Source organism: Phlebotomus papatasi, chromosome 3 (genome assembly GCF_024763615.1).
Source record: "Phlebotomus papatasi isolate M1 chromosome 3, Ppap_2.1, whole genome shotgun sequence".
NCBI lineage: Eukaryota > Metazoa > Arthropoda > Insecta > Diptera > Psychodidae > Phlebotomus > Phlebotomus papatasi.
Window position 1 is genome coordinate 85,957,986 of NC_077224.1, and position 21,388 is coordinate 85,979,373.

A 21,388-nucleotide genomic window follows, 5' to 3' on the forward strand; every position below is an offset into this window, starting at 1 on the left:
GATTACCCTGTATTTGCGCGCGAAAGAAGAAAAGAAAACAAAAGTCACAAGGATGGTAAGTCACTTAAATTCATGCTTTTCTATTAATTTACTAGTAAAAAGAATTATAATAAAAAAAATTCACAGAGGATATCAATGTGAAGAGTCTCGCAATGAGTGAGACATTTATATCACAGAAGTGATTTATAAAAAAATATATTCTATTTCTTATATTTTCTAAATAAAAACCAAATGATCATTCTTCAATGTCCCAATTTTAGGTCCTCTTCCTTCACATTCTTAAGTCCTTCACTCCAAAAAATTCACAGGAAAAACAAATGTAGATATTATTTTTTGCACAATTGTTTTAATTTTGATTTTGCTATCTGAAATTTAGAAGAAATTTCTGATTTTACTATATTTTTAACGTTTTTAACTATAATTATTAGAGAAATTACTATAAATATAATACAAAGCCCACATAAATTTATTAGAAATATGTTGAATACGGTATATGTTTGTTAGGACAAAAACTTCCGTTTCGAGACTTAAAACCACTTAATCATACAAAAAAACACGGTTTTACTGTAGTGTTTACGGTGAAAATGAGTCGTACGTAAGCGGATAAATGTAGTACGAAGCTGAGCAAACCCTGGAACCTTTGTAAAAAATTGCCACAGAATTGTCATTTTTCTGTAGAGGAATATCCGAGGATTTCCAAGGTTTTTATGAGGTGAAATAACGAACGTAACTGTGCAAAAATTTCAACAAAACAGAAACTTCGCCCATTGTATTAGTAAGAAGCGAAGAATTAGATAGTAACTTGCTGATTTTACAATATTTTTTAAAACATTTTTTTCGCTTTAGACGTCATCTAAAATTCCTTTACGAAAAGGCGTAGAAATGGCACCAATACAAGATATTTAAACTTAGGGATATAATTCATGCGAGCAACCAATATGCCAGCGAGTGATAGGCGAATTTAAAAGGAAGAGTAGGGGAAAGTGCCCATGCATTGCACGGCCCCAAGCTTTACAATAACTAATTTTTAATATTTATTGAAAAATATAGGAAAAATTAGTTATTATAAAGCTTGAGGCCGTTGAAAGCATGGGCACTTTCCTCTATGCTTAGTGTGGTGTAACAACTCGTGCTGAATGAATTTAGCCTGAATGGGCTGCATACGTCCGTCATAATGTCCTAGACACACTTACAACTTCTTCAGATTACATTCTCATCTGTTTCTGACTAGTCCACCTCTCGGCTTAAACCGAGAAATGACTTGGTTAATGGGAAACTTGGGAATTTAGTCAAACCACTACTTTAATTATAATTACGTTAAACCGTGTCTCGGCTTAAGTCGTAAGTGTTTCCAGGGCATAAATGCTCGGACTTCAGGTTTTCTCAGAGCCGCTTCATCGTTATGACTTTTAAAGGGTATTGTTACGTCTATCGTCTTACAAATTGCTAACGAATGGAGGACCTTGTCATCCATAACTCTACAAGAGTTGATGTTCTATATACCCTTGGGACAGGCTGCCCTCAATCTAGGACCCTTGGTATTATTATTTTAGACATTCAGTTGCTCGCACCGGGCGGGATTTGAACTCACAACTTTGAGAGTCGAGTCAGAGATCTCATCCGCCCAAGACGCAACGGTCTTGCCTATTGCCCCACTGAGATCCCTGGTGTCTTCTATCATTTTTATTAAGTAAAGTCACTTATTTGATTGGCCAAAAATCAGCAGTTCTTGATGGTAATCAGATGAGTTATATTTCCGATAGCTTAGATAAAAAAATAAACAAATAATAGTTAAATCAACAAAATTTTGCTAGACTCTGGTTTAAATACGTTTTGTTGATACAGTGATCAATATTGAAAAGTTTTTAAGCCATAGCTCTATATACTAAAAAAAACTACTTAAAAAATCAATCCGCGTTTCCGTGGTCTACGAAAATTGTCTGGTCGTTCGTTGTAGGAACTACATGCTGTTTTTGTTTTAACAAATTTATTTTGTATTTCTTACATATTTTTTTAATGAATGAATTTTGAACATAATTTTAAACAAGTATTTTTCTCAATATTTTCGTAAAAGAAATTATATAAAAACATAGTTAAATCAACAATATTCCAGGTTGTCGATTAGTTAAATCAAAAAATCAATGTTGTAGAAAATACAATCTACATTTTTTTACTGTGTTCATTCCCATCGAAATCCTGTCTTTAATCCCCTTCTCTCCCACCTTTGACTTTTCACATAGTTCTCTTTTTTTCGTGAATAATAACTTTAGAAAAGGAAAAAAATAGTGTCCCGAAAGGAGAGAACGAAATAAAAAAAAAATAAAAAAAGCATGATCGTCAAAGAATGAGAAACAACTTACATACCAAAATATATTATTATAATATACAATTTAAATTTTTTGGACAACACATTTATATAAGAATATTTAAAGGATGTATATTAAATATAATAGGTGAAAAAAATAAATAAATATATTAAATAAAATCTGGCCTATCGAGAAAGACAACAAGAAAAAAAAAGGAAACCAATTGAGACGCAAAGGAGAAAGACGTAGAGTGAAAAAAAAAGAAATAAAAATCCATAAATATAATAGAAAAAAACATATTTTAAATTGCCGTAGATGAGAAATAAATCACCCTAAAATATGTGTTTATAAATTATCTCTAAAAAAGAATGGAAATTGCAACATAATAGCAAGTATTTTGTGGATAAAAAAAATATATCATCTAATTTATAAAAAGAAAAACCTCCTTGTTTGCGTTCTTCAGAAGATAAATGCGATGCAATAAAAGCACAAAAAAAAATGGGAAAGGGATGGAGAGATTAGGAAAAAAATATGGAATGATAAATCAAATTGAACAAAATAAAAAAAATATATAAAAATTTTACATTGGGAAACTTAAAAGACAGAAAAAGTGAGTGTTAGTGAAAAAAACGAGATAAACCAATAAGGACAAGGAAGGATTTTTAGACGCAAATATTTTAGGATGAAAAAAATCTAGCGTTGTATTAACCAGAATACAATACATGTATGTATTTGTACTTTTTCATGTTGAAAATTGAGAAAAACAATAAAAAAAGACAAAAAAAATTTATAGAGAAAGAACATTTCCAGACTTAAGCATCATCAGCGTAACGATTTTACCAAGAGAGAAAGAAAGAGAAAAACAAGAAGTAATTTAAAGTCAGTGGAAAATACCAAGCAAAATAATCTCATTCTATGTCTATTAAACATTAAAAAAAATAAATATTTCATATATTTAATTGAGTTGTTCTGTATAATCAATATTAACTTGATGAAAAAGACACACAGATATTAGTGAAAAAAAAGGCCGATGGACGATTTATGAAGGTGCAAACAGATAAGATTTTGAAAAAAAAAAAAAAAAAAACTAACACACCAAAGCAACAACCAACATAGTGAAGAAAAAAAAAATGACATACGAATATCTTTTTGAGCTCTTGATACTTATATTATTATTATTATATATACATGTATATGTGAAACTTATTTATTTGGAAGATGGACAACAAAGAAGCAAAACCATGCTCAATTTAATAAAATACTCTTCAAATTTTCTTGTTCTTGTATTCTAAATAACCTATCTTCTATTTATTTAAAAAAAACGGCTTTTTCTTCTTGTCCTCTAACCATCTCAAAAACGGAAATAACGGCGTCATCACATTTCCACATTAAAATTTTAATGTGATTCACATTAATTGTCGCTTGTAAGCCTCCAAATATGTTATTTGTGTTTTTGAGTCACTTAATATTTGGGGTTTTTCTATTTATTGATAAAGAAGTGGACTTGGCCTGCAAAAATAAGTTTAAATTTACCTAAAGCATAAATATTTTTCACATTAAAAAATTAAAGAGAAAATTGCATTAATTTTTCGCATTAATGCTATAAATCAATTTATATCAAATTTTGTCGGCCAAGTCTACCTTTTTATCAACAAATAGATCAAATTTTGAATATAAAATGATTCAAACACACAAATTACACATTTGGACTCTCACCAGCGACAATTAATGTGAATCATATTAAAATTTTAATGTGCAAGTGTGATAACACAGTAAGAGTGAATATCGTGTGAGAAATCGGTGAGAAAATGGTAAAACAGAAGGTAAGATATTGACTTAAAATACTTTGAAATTGATGTTATTGATGTTATTAATGTTATGCTTAGCGAACAATAACTTTGGTTTTGTAAACATACCCAAGGAGCATTTATAGCTATAAACTAGTAGAGATGTCTGACATCTATCCGAAAATATGGCAAAGACTTTACACATTTCTTTTATATAACCGTATAAAAGAAGCCCATATTCGGGTGAATGGGGAATTTTTACATCCGAAATATAACAATTTTTTATTTTATATATAATCACGTCATCATGTATGGTAAAATGTATCGATTATGACTAAATAAAATATAATCACTCTGTAACGTCAATATTATAACTATCTACTGCAGAACTGCCATTTCCTTTACATTTTTTTTCTAAAACTTGCTTAAATATTTTTTTCGAATAAATAAGGGAAGAGTACCAGCGGTCGGAAGTGTTCCTCGGATCGTCAGGTTTCACCAATTTAAATGAATTTTTAAAATTTATTACTTACTTTTTGCAATTTAACTTTTATAAGAATGCAGTGCGTTAGCTCAGATTTAAATTATAAAATCAAATTTCCGTGAGACACCTCATTACATTCGTGAACACAGAAAAATGGAAAATTCTTAAACACAAACACCCACGAATTTAATTTCAAATCCCATCCAATGAATGCCAAAGCCCTAATTCTAAATCCTTGATCATTTAGTTTCAGATGCAATTTGCAAATCTGTAGACATTTTTCATTTTCCAGCTAATGGTGAACTTAAGTTCTCGATCTCTTAACTTGAAAGAGCTAGGGATTCTAGCCCATTTCTTTCGCTTAGAGCTTCTAAACTTAAACGCCTCGGAGATTCACGTCCAATTTAAGTTCCCAGGATCTTATATATTCTTAAATTTAGAGTCAATTTTTTTCTGTGTGTGACGATCCGAGGTACAGAGTGCGTAGTTGCAGTTACATCTATTTTTTTTATTAATTTATTGTAAAAATTTAGAATTCAAATGCACAGATTATAGTTAAATGGATCACTAATATACCGATTAGCATACATAAAACTACCAAAAAGTATTTTGAGACTTATATTTTTAACTAAATACCGACCATATCTCTTAACATTCCGATACGGGGTGCTCTTCCCTTAATTATTAATTATCTTTAGCAATTCAGTTAGATTTCCAGAGCCTCGTGCACTTTTAGCGTGTATGAAAGTTTAATAAAACGACTGTTTTCCGTTAGAGCACTCAATATTACAGTCGAGTTCCTCAAATTTGAACGACAGTTGCATTCAAAATATAAAATATGAGGTTATGTAAAAAAAATTTGCATGGAGTCTGAATAAAACTATTTTTCTATGGTGTTTCCTTAATATTGTCGTAATATATTAATTTCCTCATCAAAATCCATCTATTTAACAACAAATTACATTGATAAATTCTCTAAAGGCATTTTCCTTAATTTAGGAAAAGTGAATTTTACATGAATTCCGTTACGTTTTTGAAAATATTGTTCAAATTTGAGGAGTGATAGTCATCTACCCCAAATGTTCAAATTTAAGGAACTCTACTGTAGTGAACAAAACTCCATTCCCGACTTGAAATTTCCAAGGGAAAGTAGTAAAATTAAAGAAAATAAAATTGAATGAATTTATAGCTCTTTTCATTATATCATTTAAAAAGTTTTGAATCTTAGGTTTTAACTGAATGTAATAATAGAATAGAGCACTTGAAACACAATTTCTGGATAATTATCGGCACACGTCAATGTTTTTTGCGCAATATTTCTTTTAAATTGTGTTTGGCATTACCTAATTTGTAAAATATTCCACGCCATTAACATTTTTTATTGCAATAAAATAAAATGAAGTTATTATAACCCGAATAAGTAAGAAATATAGAAAAAACACGTCTGTACATATTTTGTTTATTTTGTTTATATTATCCCGCACATTGTATATAAAATATAGATTCTTTATAATGCCCAACACACAATAACTTTTGTTTAGTAAACATGTTTTTGACCTTTCAGTGAGAGTGAGAGATCTAAATCTAGTTATCTCCCTCACTCTCACAGGCAATTTCGAAAATATGTTTACAAAACAAAATTTATTGTGCGTTGGGCATAACAATTCTAACACTACATAAATAAAATCAAAACACTGAATGATTATGTTTTCCATGAACTTTTCTACATTCTAGACACTCTTTTTGCAATATTATTTCACGTCAAATGGTTAGGAAACCGTTCTAGTGCTTGTATTTTCGATATACTGCTATTAAAGAAAGAAAATGTTAACTTTCACAAACAAAGTATTAATTCACTATTTTTCCATCAATTACACTTACTTCGTAAAAGTTAATCCTCTCATCTATATACTTGATGCTACTGTACACGCTGGTACACTTCAGGACTCTAATTTATGTTAAACATCACTTTTTTCACAACTTTTTACTCGTCTACTTTACGGAACAAATGTAACTTTAAGTAGGGGTTCCCGAAAATCCCAATTCACTATCTCAATTCCTTTGAATTTTATCAACTTCTCAGGGCATTTTGCTCACTGTGAAATGATTTAGAAAAAAAATCTATTTATGTTTATTAATGAATTGATTAAATTACCTTTTGGGAGCGTTTATTAAGTAGAATTTGCTCAGTAAACCATGTCCCCATAAGAAACTATCCGGATAAAAAATACCTCTAAAATGCAATAATTCTTTTATTGCTTTCAATCAAAAGAAGTTAAAAGACATTTTTTCAGTGCTTCATTTTATTTGTATTTTTTTCCTTTCAATCAAATGGAGAAAAACCCTCCAAATGCCAACAGCATAAAAATTTAACAAGTCTCACGAACTTCCAAGTCTTCATCTAAGGAAAAAGCTTTTTTTTTGACTAAAAATAGGAAGAACAAAATTTAAATGCAGCGACGCTTTTGCCGTTTCTTTTTTTTTTCTTTGTACAAGATAAATGCAATAATTTCCTCGGGGCGTCTTTTCATCTTCTCCGGACTTGCTGTCACTCTCAGTCGAGCAGGAAGAGGTTGGGATTCTCCAGATACTTCTTCCACAGATTCGAGAAACTTGCCATCGTGACCCCGTCAATCACACGATGATCCGCCGACCAGCTGACGCTCATCACAAAAGCCTTGATGATTTGGTCATTGTCCCCAAAGCGCGGCACCACTTTGGTCCTGCCCATGGCCCCAATAGCCACCTGGGGACTCATGATGCACGGATGCGTGTACGTTCCGCCAATCTGAAAGGAGATTTTTTAACGTATTTTAGCGCCATTCACGGTGACCTGAGGAACTTTCAATGTTCTGCAAAGTTGTAGGGCATAAAATGGTCCTTCGATTGGGGTAAAAAAAAGCATAAGTTCTCACTTACAATTCCGATGTTAGACAGCGAAAATGTTCCATCGGTAAAATCTTCCGGACGCAGAGTTCCCTTCTGTCCTCTTTCCTGGAGCTCATTGAGGACCCTGGCGATGTCCAGGAGACTCTTCTGTTCGCAATGCTTGACATTGGGCACCACGAGTCCCTGAGGAGTGTCCATAGCGACGCTGATATTGTGAGCTGCTTTGTAGATGACGCTCTCATTGGCCTCATCCAGGCTGCTGTTGAGAATCGGATACTTAAGGAGGGCTCTGCTGGCAGCTTTGATGAAGAAGGGCATGTACGTCAGTTTAACACCCCTCTCCAGAGCATCTCCCTTCAGTTCCTCCCGCACAGCCATCAGCTTTGACATGTTAATCTCGTCACTGTAGGCAAAATGGGGAATCTTCAGAGCTTCCGTCATGGACTTCAGCATAACCTTCCGGACTCCCTTGAGCACCTCCACACGATCCTCAGTCACAGCTCTCGGCACCGCGACTGGCGTCTGTTGAGTCTGGGTCTGAAGGAGCGTAGGATGAGGCTTAACTGTCCCCGCGGGAATTAAATTGAGATGCTCAAGGACATCTCCCTTGAGAATCCTTCCGAATCTCCCAGTCGGCTTCACCTTGGTCAGATCCAGCTTGTTTTCCATGGCCAGCCGACGGACAGCCGGAGTTGTGAGGACTTTCTTTCGAGCATCTTCAGCTGCCGGACAGGGAGTTCCCTTGGCTTCTTCCTCGTCTGACGAACTGCTGTCACTGTACTTCTCAGGATCATCTTCTGCTTTCTTTGGCGCCTCGTCGTCATCGGCAACGTCAATGTCCACGAGAGGTTGACCCACCAGGGCAATATCATCGATTTTGTGGTAGATCTTCACGATCTTCCCATCGTAGCGACTTGTGATGGTGACTGAGGCTTTGTCACTCTGCACTTCGCAGAGATTGTCGAACTGCTCAACGGTATCGCCAACCTTAATGAACCTGGGACAGAGCGGAAGAGAAAACACAATAAAATGCCCTTGCTATCGTGAATTCTGACCATTCTGACTGATGTTGACCTGAGAATGGAAGTTATCAATCCATTCTCCGTATTAACTCTTTCGTCTCTTTTGGGACTCTGAGTACCCAAAGCAGAATATCGCTCATTGGAAATTACAAGGGGTCAACTCACTTTTTTGCGATTTTGAGATTCTAATGCACTTAGAAAGACAATTTAATAAATTTTCAGATGATTATAGGGTAAAGTGTATAATTTGGAATTAGTGTTACAAGTTGGACAATTCGCCGGTACAAGTTGGACATGGCTTTTTTCTTGATAAATATAGTACAAAATTTGTTTTGAAGCACAAGGAACCAAATTATAAAACTAAAGCATTAAAAATATACAAATAAAAATGAAGTACTAAATTTATCAAGACAAAAAGCGCTGTCCAAATTGTACCATTGTCCAACTTGTACCACTGTCCAAATTGTACCATTGTCCAACTTGTACCACTGTCCAACTTGTACCACTTTACCCTAAGTCATTAAATTTCGTTATTATAAAAGTTTTTCAAAATTTTAATCTTTTTGATTACTTGCATAATTTTGTTTGAAGTCAAGGGGCACAAAATATATTCATCGTTCAAATTTTTGTGAAACAGAGGACTAACTCAAGCCAGTTGATCCCTTGTCATTCTAATTTCATGAAAATTTGCACATCATTTAGAACGACAAGGTGCTAACTCATTGAAAAACATATTTTGAAAGGTAAAAATATAAAAGTTTCGATGTTTATATTAGTGATCATATAAATAGAAAAGAAATAAATTGTTTTTGTTCAGTCATTAAATTGAGATACTTATTTACACAGAGTTGAATCTTTCATGCTATCTCCTGAAAAATGGCCGAAAATTAGTTCGTCCCTTGTAATTTCCAAGGAGCGATATGAATAATCAGTGAAAAACAATATTTTTTAATTATTCAGAACTGATAAAAATCCTATTCTTGTGGATGATTACAAACTATAAGGATGTCAAAATATAAGATATTTTTTGTAGGACCTCAATTAATTCCTGAGCTTAGATATTTTTGATTTAAAAATGGCGAATTTGTTTTACAACATATCTTGCGGTCCGGAAAAAGTTAAATAACAGAGAGAGCAGTATATACAATCCCATTTCTCAAAACCATATTTCATCAATTGCCTTGGCCAACATTCCGTTGAATTATTTCTAATAACGTTTTTTTCAAGGTCAAAGGTTAAAAAGGCTCTAGAGAGTGTAATTCTCAACCGAATAGTATCATGCTGGGCTCATTGGAAAGGTCTTGGATTTCCTGACAAGCCTAAACCGATTTTATTCGAAATTAAATTCGGATTCGTATCAAAATGCTCGAAATCATTAGATAGAACAGTCAGCGAATTCCTCTTCATCAATACCAGTTTTTTTGGATTATTATCGGCTTAAAACTGGCAAGACAGTTGGGTCTTGGGCAGATGAGATCTCTGACTCGACTCTCACAACAGTGAATTCGAATCCCGCTTGGTGCAAACAACTGACTGTTAGAAAAAAAAATGTTTCTCAGTGATAAAACATAGCCTCTGCCCAAAAAACTTCAGAAGGATGGAAGAAACATTCATTACGGGGAAGACGTTCCTGACCAAAAAAAGGTCTAGGGTGGAGTCTACACTTATGGATGTTGTACACACTTATGGACAACACAAAAATCTTAAGTTATTACATTAAACAAATTTCGAAAGGCCAAAAAAATTGTTAATTACATCATAAACTAATAATTTTATAACTTTTCGAAATCTGTTTTACGTAAGAACTTAAGATTTTTGCACGTTGTCCATAAGTGTAGACTCCACCCTATACCGTGTTTCTTTGACTATAAATTAATTACCTAAAAGACCGAGAACACAATTAAAAAAAAAACAATCTTTTTTATTATCTTTTAAGGTTTTTGAAGATTAATTCAAGGAAGTATACTTCCTTGTGATAGAGGGAGTTTAAGTAAAATTAGGAAGATTTTAATAATTTCTAGATGTTTTTATGAAGATATCTTTGAAAGACCTCAAGTCTCTATCTGATACCGTTTGGTCTCTGTCCATAACAGAGATAGATACGAAAATAAAACCGGACAAATATTCAGAAATTACAAGAAACAAGAAATTATTTGCTAAAAGTAGTCTATCGATATTTTTTAAATGTTTTTCAAAATTGTCATTTGTATTTCGTGTTTTTTTTTTTTTCAAGAGAATAAAATTACACTCAACTCTTCGTTATCCGGCACTTCGATATCCGGGTGACAGCTGCCAAACACTGGCGGTTGATGTATTCAAAATTATTTTTACTAAACATGAAGTTTGTCCAGAGTGAATTAAAGTATTATTAACATTGTATCGAAGTTTTTAATACATAATTGTGATAAAAAATGAAACATAAGCACACCATGAAGAAAATTCTCTTTTTCTTTGTCAGACAGAAAATAAATTCACACTGCACAAAATAGAAAAACCGTTGATCATTCAAAAAACCTAAATGTCATTTTGTCCCCCAGTCAGCCGGATATCGAAGAGTCTACTGTAAAATTTGATAATTATATTTTAAATAAATTATTAATTGATTTTCAAATTATTATTTTCATTATGCAATAGGGTAAGGGCTCATAATTTTGGAGAGTCTGCTTATAAGCATCGAAGTTCCAAGTTTGAAGTGCGATTTTTTCAATACTAATTGACATTTCTTGTTACTCTCTTTTCAGAAGGGTTGTTTAGAAACTTAGCAAGCTATTTATCGTCTTATTTTTATTAAAATTAGTTTTAATACGTTTAAAAATGAATTGATATGTAGAGGTGACTTTGGCTCTTAATTTGGACAACTTGTCCACCTGTCCAAAATAAAAAAAACACCTGTCTAAAATAAGAATCATCACCTCACTGGTGAATGTCTTAAAAAATTTCCCATTTTTCACACGAAAAATCTAATTCACAAGGCAAATCTCACTTCAGATCAAATGTACAAATCACCAGTAACGAGAATCAACACAATATTCAATGAGTATTCAATATCACTCAAAAAAACCGAAGAAACATTGTTAGTACTTCACTACAGCTAAATGTGTAGCTCAGAGGCAAAATGACACATATCCTATGCTTTAGCCATAGGATATGTGTCATTTTGCCTCTGAGCTCCACAAATAAGAACTGAAGTAATCACAAAGTTCTGTCATATTTCTCGTAAGCAATTGCTCACACTGAATTTTCAACAAAGCAATTTCAACTCAAATCATATTCAAAATTTAACGTATTTAGTGTCAAAATCTTCCAAAAAGAACAAATATTTAGATAGAATTCATTATTCATCAAATATTGGATTAAAATCCATCATTTTAATCAATTTATTTTTAGTGTCCAATGTTATCCTCAAATTGTCCAAAATAAGAAACTGTCCAAAATTATGAGCATTTCCCCTAACTGAAGATAAACTCATTAGAACTAGTCCCCGGCGTTGTTGAAGCCAATTTCTTACTTTCGCATACAAATGCGTATGGGAATTTTTCTACACTTGTGATCGTTGTGCTAAATATTTAAAAAGTGAGAAGTTTTTCCGTATTATAAGATACCTTTCCGTATGGAGGGATAAATATACAAAGTTTTTGTTTAAATAAATGTTTTCCTTGGAGCACTGTGAGCTGAGTCCGAGATCAATTTAGGAATTGGCTTCAAATAGCTCCATATAAAAAGGCCAACTTGCCAGGCGCTTGCATTGGAACATTGTGAGTTTGTCTCACCACCGCAATTGGCGCTGGAATCGCAATTGCATCTTATGCATCCTAGAAAGTGCCCATGAAGCATATGCTTCATATGGTTGGAAAATACTTTTAAAATGCAAATGAGCGTTTAAAATGTGAATATTCTGCATAAAAAAAATTAATTTTTAATAAATTCTAATGTTTGACGGTAAAAAGTCCGCATTAAATCCGCTTAAATAATTAAGGAATGTTTTTTTTTTGCGGTGGAAACGGTGGGAACTATTAGAGATCGGTGGCATAATCCGATGGGAAAATAATCACAAGACGTCTCTGGGCCAACAGGCCACAAGGGGCTCTTATCGCAATCGGGTATTTTGCAGAGGAAGATTATCAGCAGCAATCAACGGATGAATGTGTGAGTGAGAGACTTACCATTCCTTCACGCTGACTTCGCGGATTCCCTCTCCAATGTCCGACAGATTGAACGAGACCACTTTGTTGAGCTGGAAAGTCGTGGACAGGCATCTCAGTTGCTGGATTCTCTGGAAAAATTGAGAGAGAGGGGAAGAGGAAAAGAGGGATTGCTGTAGAGAATCGGGCTAGTGATTGAGAGTGAGAGTGTGGAAGTTTTTTTGTGGCGAGTGAATTGCCAATTTTCACGTATTACGCAAGGTCAAGACAGAACACTTTGAGCACTGAATCCTGAGCACTTCACCACACAGAATCCTCCACAGATCCCTTCTGGACACGGTGAATGAGACACTCACGTGGAAATCGATGGGTTTGCCACATTTTTGAGAGAGGATTCTCCTGAAGATCAGCCCAGAGTGACTCCGAAGACAGAATGCCATTGTGGAGCATGTGCTATGTGGCCGCGATCGACGACAGAACTGACGAGAACGAAGCCAGTTGACGGACAATCGGGGAGCATCGGCAGAAGTCTCTCAATAAATAAAATTCCGAGAGCCACGAGTTTGGCGATTACAGACGTCAACTCCAGTGATAAGAATCACGGGCACGGGAGGCAAATCCAACAGATAAACATGCCACTCACGTCCTCCCCTTCTGAGTTCATGGGTTGGCCTTCCTGGCCGCTTATCTTCGAGTAGGTTGACCCCTCCGGGAAGCTCAAAGCACAAACACTTTCTCCCAAATATCCATCTAGATCACCTCACTCGATCAGTAGCTTCTCTTTTTGGGCTTGTGGCCTTGACCTGCTGGCCCAGTCTCACAGTATCTGCCCCAAATGATCAGGGAACTCAGAGAAAAAAGCCCGCAAAATTATAAATTTTCACTTTCAAATAGTTCAGTTTTTCACTAAAAGATTAATTGAATTGTTTCCACAGCCACTGAGAAAAGTTCCTTAAGTATTATTCTTTCTATTTTGCAAAGTTTCTTGTTAGATTACCACGGAAAAATTGAGAGAATCAAGCTAAAAATCTACCTGTTTCATTAATAATTAAAATTTCAACGACTGCAAAAACTGCTAGAATGCAAAAAAATCTACCCGGCTGACCACTCTACTGAAAGACCTTGCAAAAATGAATAAGAAGTACGCAAGGTATGCAAGTACTTTGTTTATAATTCTTTGCGAAATATTCTTCTAAATTTATTGACTTTTATAAAAAAGAAAAACATTAAAAATGAAAATATTTGTTCCACAAAATATCATAATTATCATACAAATTTTTCTTTTTAACACTTTAAAACCCAAACCAAAAAATCACGTAAAATACCCAAACTGGCATAAAATACCAGTGCAGATATTCTCATAAAAAAAGGAACTTTTCAATAGTTTTTCATTCCGTAAGACTTCTACAACAGTTCCAGGACTCATAAATCCATTTTGAAATAAATATTTTCCCATTTTCTTGTAATTTTTATATAAATTTTTTTTGGTAAATTGACAAAAAATGCCAAAGTGAATTTTTACAGATTTTCGTAGCAAATGGAAATTGAATTTTCTTTTTCCTAGCAATTCGGTAAGGATTTTAGCACTCATATCAATATATTTTCCTGTAAAATTTTCAAATTCTCATATATAGTTTGCGCTTTTTTTTAAAGAGAATTTTATGTGAAATTCCAATAGGAATTCGAAAAAGTAATACAAGGCGTAAAGTGAATTTTCACCTTATTTATTTCTACAGTACCACTTGAGAACAATTCTAGGTCTTATATTATTTATTTTTAATCAATTTTTTTTTAAATATTTTCAAGTGTTTTTGCGATTTTTTTTGAATCGTGACACAATTCAAAAAATTTTAACATTGTTTAGGTTATGTAGAATAAGTCATTCAAATGTCCATTTCTGATGCCAATTACATATAAAAACAGGTGGCATTTTACGAAAATTTGGTATTCTTTAAAAGCCAAATTGGTATTTTTAAAGGATTTGCAGATATTAATATTAAATGAACGATATTTTTCATTTAGAAACTTTTTATTTTTTATTCAATTTTAACGCAACTTGAGAGCTTACTATGCATTCCTTTTATAGCTTTTACTAAAACCATACTTTAATGGGATTAAACAGCTCTCAAAAAATCGTAAATCAAAAAAATTCTAATTATATGTGTATCATTTCTCGCAAAATCGGTTAAATCTTATTTATAATTTATTTTTAAATTGTATTTGCATAGGAAAATGAAAAAAAATAATAGAAAATATTAAAATTGGGCATTGCTCACAAGAAAAGCTTTTTTTTTAAATACTCTATCATTATCCGTAAAAGCGAGTTATCTCAAGAGCTTTTTTTAGGGCGGTACTAAATTAGAACCTCGATTGGACAATTACAGTAGAGTCTGTCAAATCTGAATCTCTCAAATTCGAACGACATTTGGATTCAAAATGTCAGTTGTGGAGCTATGTTAAAAAATTCGTATTCTAGGTGAATGAAAATCATATTTATGTGCTTCTTCCTGAACGATTATCTACACAGTAGAAAAATTTACAACCACTATGGTTGGTAATTTTTGCACGAGTACTATTAAATATTTGAGTTTGCTTTTATATTTATCATGCGTGACTTTTTTTCTTTGTTTCTTGGGCAAAAACGTTATGATTGGGCAATTAGGGCAATTATATCACTATTAGTATGTGGTATATATGAGATATTAAAAGGAATGTGATTTGACTGGGGTGTGTTCCACCGGGTTGCTAGAAAAATAGTACTGTCTCTTACTTGCATGCCAGTTTGAATTGCTGACATTGAGATAGTGTGTTTATATTTTGGAAAATTTCCACAAAAGGACAACAAATAGAAAGGATTTTGCATGAAAATCCTTCATAGTTTGTTCCCCTTGTTCTCTGGGTAAGTGTTCCCCAGCTGGTCATCCCGGAATATTGCCGCAGTAGCCAGGAAAATCGGTGAAAGTTGCTGCAAAGGAGGCCACGATGACTTCAACTTCGGACGACTCCACGCCGGAATCCTCGGATCACGGGTACTCCAATGGCATGTACGGTGGTCGGAAGAGACAGAGGGAAGATGATGATGAGAGCTATTGGGCGCCACAGCCCAAGATAGCAGTCACAGAAGCCTCAACCGAGGCGTCCAGCACAGATTTGTATTCCCAGGCATCGCTGCGAATGATGAAGAAAATGGGTTACCAGGAGCGCACGGGTCTGGGAAAGCACAGTCAGGGCCGGTTGGATCCCATTGAGGCATCTAAGCAGAAGGGCCGAAGGGGTTTGGGAGCAGCTCCCGACTCGGTGGATCTGTCAGGAGCTCAATTCAATGACACTGAAGAGATCATTCAGATTCCGGAGATTGTCGATTGGCTGCACGGTGAACTGGACGATCTGGAGGATTTAGATCGCAGCCGGCTGGATGAGTGGCTGGTGCAGGGGCCGAAGAAATTGATCATTGACGATGAGACGCTGTTCTGTGACCCGGAAATCCTCAAGGGCGTCCTGGAGGCCAAGAATGTCTTTGACAATATGAATGATCTGGACATGAGGCGAGCCTGCCAGCGCAGCAATCCCTTCGAGACCATCAAAAATGCCATTTTTCTCAATCGGGCAGCCGTGAAGATGGCCAACATGGATGCTCTGCTTGGCTTCATGTTCACGGATCCCGTGGATGAGGACGGAGTGTCCCTGGTGAGAGATCATGAGCTCCTCTACTTTGCCGATGTCTGTGCTGGCCCAGGTGGCTTCTCCGAGTACATCCTGTGGAAGCGCAAATGGCATGCTCGAGGCTACGGATTCACGCTCAAAGAAGAAAATGACTTCAACCTGGACAACTTCCTGGCTGGCCATCCTGAATCCTTCCATCCTTTCTACGGCGTCGAGGGCGATGGCGATGTCTACAATCCCGACAACATTGACTCTCTCATGAAGCTGGTGATGAGTGAAACAGGGAAAGGAGTCCATTTCATGATGGCCGATGGAGGATTTTCGGTGAAGAATCAGGAGAACATTCAGGAAATCCTGTCCAAGCGTCTCTACCTTTGTCAGTGCCTCGTGGCTCTGAGTGTCCTCCGGGAGAAGGGACACTTCGTGGTGAAGCTCTTTGATCTCTTTACGCCCTTCAGCGTCGGCCTGGTCTATCTCATGTACAAGTGCTTCCACCAAATTGCCATCATCAAGCCCAACACCAGCCGCCCGGCCAACTCAGAGCGGTATCTCGTCTGCAAGTGGCTCAAATCCGGCACTGACGTCATCCGGAGGCATCTCTTCGACGTCTGCGTCACAATGTTCAGGTGAGTTCAACAAAAATTACCCCCAAAAAATTTAATTAAAATCCTCTGACAAAGCCTGAAGCATTTGGAGGTACATGGGAATCTTTTTTGAAACAATTTTTCGAATGCGAAAATGTTAGATTATTTTCAACTCTTGTGGAGCATAGGCTTCATGCGAACTTTTGATATGCATCCAGCTTCCAGCTTTAATGATGCAAGCGACATTAGCGGTACTAACGGTGATTAAAGAGGTCCCGGTTAAAACCGCGAAAAGCCAAAATCCCAAAAAGATAAAAATCCGAAAGCAAAAATTCGGAATGTATCAAAACCCAGAATGCTAAAATCCCCAAAAAATAAAATTCCGAAAAGCCAAAATCCCGGAAAACCGAAATCCTGAAACTTATTCCGAAAGCCAAAATTCTGAAAAGCCAAAAACCAAAAAAAGTCAAAATCCTGAAAGTCAAAATCCCGAAAAGTCAAAATTCCGAAGTCAAAATCCCGAAAAGTCCAAATTCCGAAAATTTAAAATTCCGAAAATTCAAAATTCCGAAAAGCCAAAATCCCGAAAAGTCAAAATTCTGAAAGGCCAAAATCCCGAAAATTAAAATCCGGAATGGGTCAAAATTCCGAAAGCTAAAATTCCGAAAAGCCACAAACCCAAAAAGTTAAAATCCCGAAAGCCAAAATTCGGAATTTGTCAAAATCCCGAAAAGCCAAAACTCCGAAAAGCCAAAATCCCGAAAAGCCAAAATCCCGAAAAGCCAAAATTCTGAAAGCCAAAATCCCGGAAAGTCAAAATCCGGAATGAGTCAAAATCCCGAAGCCAAAATTCCGAAGCCAAAATCCCGAAGACAAAATTCCGAAAGCCAAAATTCGGAATGTGTCAAAATGCCGAAAAGCCAAATTCTGGAATGAGTCAAAATTCCGAAGCCCAAATTCCGAAAAGTCAAAATTCGGAAAAGGTCAAAATCCCGAAAAGCCAAAACTCCGAAAAGCCAAAATCCCGAAAAGCCAAAATCCCGAAAAGCCAAAATTCTGAAAGCCAAAATCCCGGAAAGCCAAAATCCCGAAACGGCAAAATCCCGAAAAGCCAAAATCCCGAAAAGCCAAAATTCTGAAAGCCAAAATCCCGGAAAGTCAAAATCCGGAATGAGTCAAAATCCCGAAGCCAAAATTCCGAAGCCAAAATCCCGAAGACAAAATTCCGAAAGCCAAAATTCGGAATGTGTCAAAATGCCGAAAAGCCAAATTCTGGAATGAGTCAAAATTCCGAAGCCCAAATTCCGAAAAGTCAAAATTCGGAAAAGGTCAAAATCCCGAAAACCAAAATCCCGAAAAGCCAAAATTCTGAAAGCCAAAATTCGGAAAAGGTCAAAATCCCGAAACGCTAAAACTTCGAAAGGCTAAAATCCCGAAAAGCTGAAATCCCCAAAAACCAAAAGTCCCAGATGACAAAATCCCGAAAAGACAAAATTGCGAAAAACCAAAATCCCGAAAGTCAAAATTCCGAATAGCTTAAACTCCGAAAAATCAAAATCCCGAAAAACTAAAATCTCCGGAAACCAAAATCCCGAGAAGACAAAATCCCGAAAAGACGAAATTCCGAAAAGCTAAAATCCCGAAAGTCAAAATCCCGAAAGCCAAAATTCCGAAAAGCCAAAATTCCGAAAGCCAAAATTCGGAAAAGGTCAAAATCCCGAGAAGCCAAAACTCCGAAAGGCCAAAATCCCGAACAGCTAAAATCCCAAAAAGCCAAAATCCCGAAAATTCATAATCCGGAATGAGGCAAATTCCTGAAAGCAGCAATTCCGAAAAGCCAAAATCCTGAAAGCCAAAATCCCGAAACCCAAAATCCGGAATGAGGCAAAATCCTGAAAGCCACAAATCCGAAAAGCCAAAATCCTGGAAAACCGGAATCCCCAAAAACCAACATTCCAAAAAACCAAAATTCCGGAAAGCCAAAATCCCGAAAAGCGAAAATCCCGAAAAGCCAAATATCCAAAGTCAAATTCCGAAAGCCATATGATTAAGGAGGAAATACCTCAAACGGGGATTTTTCTAATTGTTGATTTCCAGATCATCTGGTAATGATGATGTCCGGGAATTGGTTCCCTATGAAATCCTTAGGGATGACACCAATTTCTTCGGGTACATCTTTGAGTCCAATAATCGGATTGGACGCAATCAGATAACGGGCTTGCGAAAGATCGCAGCTTATGCGGGGAACAAGAGTCTGGAAGAGACTCGTCAGATTGAGATTCGGGAGCGATGCTTGAGGGAATGGTGCCTTCCGAGCACCATGAGGACAGCTCCGCGTGGTCAGAAGACTTCGCACGAGGAATACTCCAATGAGCTGCTGCGGGGGGCAGATCGGAAGTTTATGACGACGAAGGAGAATGTTTTGACAAAGAGAGGGAGGCATTTAATTGGGATTTTTGGAGAGGTTCAGGATCACTGGTACTTTGTGCCACTGAACACTCCGGAGAATAGTCAGAAGAACATCCGGACGTTCTTTCTCAGCAAGGGACGGCAGGATGTGGTGATGCTGAATGGGAAAGGGATGTGGGAGCATCTGCCGAGGGGAATTCAGGTGGAAATGTCACCACAGACGCTGATTTATGGGGAAATTGTGCAAGAGCACAAAGGTGAAGATAGATCTCAGCGCACCAGCTACGCCCTCCACATCATTGATGGGCTCATTCTCGATGGAGAGGACATCCGGAAGATGCCGCTGTTGGAGCGCAATAAGTACTGTCAGAAATTTGCCGAAGCTATAAATAAGCCTTTTGGGAATGCTGAAACTGTGCCCATTAGGTGCAAGAAACTGATTCCCTTCCGGGAAATTGGGCCCTTTATTGAGGGCCTGCAGTACTATGGACTGAAAAATATGACTACGCGCAAGGGATACTTGCTGCCCAATACAGACGAGCGCTTCTACATCCCCAAGGCTCTGCTGTTCCTCTGTGAGATCAAAAGCAACCTCCGGATGCACTACAGTGTCCGGAATCAAACGACCTACTACTACGACCTCGAGAGGCAGAAATCCTTCAATCTGCACGAATTGGAGAATCCAAGTTGCATTCTCACTTCCTTCAACACAACCTTTCAGTTTAGGTTTCTGTGGAAGTGGGAGCAGGAGCTTCAAATCCAGGCCTCGGCCCACAATCCGGTTCCCGAGGATGAAGCAGATGGACTTGTGTGCAGGTCAGATCTTGAGTACCTCACGTGGCAGAGCATTGAGAAATCCAGGAAAATCTACTCGCAGTGACATTTTGCGAGGAAAACTCTAATGTAAAAAACAAAATATTTTAAAACTCAATAAAAGTTGTATAGAACATTCTTTTTCTGAGTTTTTATTCTTTAAAAAATGTTTTTTTTTTGGTTAGCAACTTTTGTGAAATTGAGGATAATCTGGTGCGACGTAGGTACCCGGCTAATACAAGGTAAGCAGTTACTAGCGCAATGCTATAATTAAAGGCATTGTAGATTCTCTTAAATAATAACTTAGCCAGAGTTCATAAATTAAGTTCTTAATAAGTACTTATTAAGTACTTAATTAAGGAATTTTTCCAGCGAAAGTAGTGACATCGTGATAAAAAGTAGAAACTGGAATAGAGAATGCGATGGACACATGTTAAACATTGGTTAGAAAGAGATGACATAAATTGACACAGTGCTGTCTCTCTATGCAGATGCACACTCTTTATATGCACAGCTTTTGTGTCGGTTGCATTCAAAATCAATTTGTTTACATTTTGAAAAAGTAATAAAGAAAATTATTTTCTTGGTAACTAATTTTTCTTGTTTTTAATTTTCTTAATTTTATTTTTTCTGTCTCATATTATATTTAAAATAACACGGGAATTTCTAGAACAATAAAAAAATGATAATTTATTAAAAGAAAGAAAAAAACCGTTGGGAATTTCAAAAAAAAGTTGTGCATATTCAGAGAGAGAACTGTCAAAAAAAGTACCCAAACTGTGCATATAGAGAGACAGCACTGCATTTCAGAAAAACATAACCACAAAATCTTACTAAATACCATAAAGTTGTCTGTCTTCTAGTGATTAATTTATAAATAGTAAAGTTCAGTGAAATCAGTTAAGCTATAATATAACATTCTTCTTTGCATTTTGCATTGGTAAGGTAAAGTACCCTCTAGTCGGCCGGTTTCTCAACTCGGCCAGTTGAATTATTTAACCAATTTATTAACGTTTTATAGTCAACTTCTATGAAATTTTCACTGATTTACGTTATATATAATATAATACACCTTATAATGTTAAATCGGTAAGACCATATTATAACAAATCTAAGTAAATTGAATAAATAGTCGCACTGGCCGAGTTGAGAAACCGGCCGAATACAGGGTACTTTACCTTAAGTGTAACTCAAGACTCTACTCGTAGTCCCTATACGGGAATGTTTGTTTGCCCACAAGAATCCAGAGATCTATTAAATTTTTCAATTTATTCTCTCAACTTGTAATA

At 35.8% G+C, this 21,388-nt stretch overlaps 2 protein-coding genes across 2 annotated transcripts; one reads left to right on the forward strand and one right to left on the reverse strand.

The window, feature by feature from the left end:
* Nucleotides 1-6,904: 6,904 nt before the first annotated feature.
* On the reverse strand, nt 6,905-13,749 carry LOC129806166 (lipoamide acyltransferase component of branched-chain alpha-keto acid dehydrogenase complex, mitochondrial). Its single transcript, XM_055854553.1, has 4 exons — nt 12,987-13,749; nt 12,652-12,761; nt 7,497-8,463; nt 6,905-7,365 (listed from the first exon to the last, which is right to left on the reverse strand). Exons 1-4 carry the CDS (start codon nt 13,068-13,070, stop codon nt 7,132-7,134), a joined length of 1,395 nt encoding a protein of 464 aa, XP_055710528.1. The 5' UTR covers nt 13,071-13,749; the 3' UTR covers nt 6,905-7,131.
* A 1,643-nt stretch (nt 13,750-15,392) lies between these two features.
* LOC129806161 (cap-specific mRNA (nucleoside-2'-O-)-methyltransferase 1) lies at nt 15,393-20,238 on the forward strand. Its single transcript, XM_055854546.1, has 2 exons — nt 15,393-16,919; nt 18,975-20,238. The coding sequence occupies exons 1-2, from the start codon at nt 15,613-15,615 to the stop codon at nt 20,164-20,166; spliced, it is 2,499 nt and encodes an 832-aa protein (XP_055710521.1). The 5' UTR covers nt 15,393-15,612; the 3' UTR covers nt 20,167-20,238.
* Nucleotides 20,239-21,388: the final 1,150 nt, after the last annotated feature.

Excerpts from the sequence above, each read along its gene's own strand:
- LOC129806166 (XM_055854553.1), bottom strand. The coding sequence starts at position 13,070 with ATGGCATTCTGTCTTCGGAGTCACTCTGGGCTGATCTTCAGGAGAATC. Across the intron at positions 12,762-12,986 it reads GCAAACCCATCGATTTCCAC|AGAATCCAGCAACTGAGATG; the intron begins GTGAGTGTCTCA and ends CAATTTTTCCAG. Across the intron at positions 7,366-7,496 it reads CGCTGTCTAACATCGGAATT|ATTGGCGGAACGTACACGCA; the intron begins GTAAGTGAGAAC and ends ATCTCCTTTCAG.
- LOC129806161 (XM_055854546.1), top strand. The coding sequence starts at position 15,613 with ATGACTTCAACTTCGGACGACTCCACGCCGGAATCCTCGGATCACGGG. Across the intron at positions 16,920-18,974 it reads GTCTGCGTCACAATGTTCAG|ATCATCTGGTAATGATGATG; the intron begins GTGAGTTCAACA and ends GTTGATTTCCAG.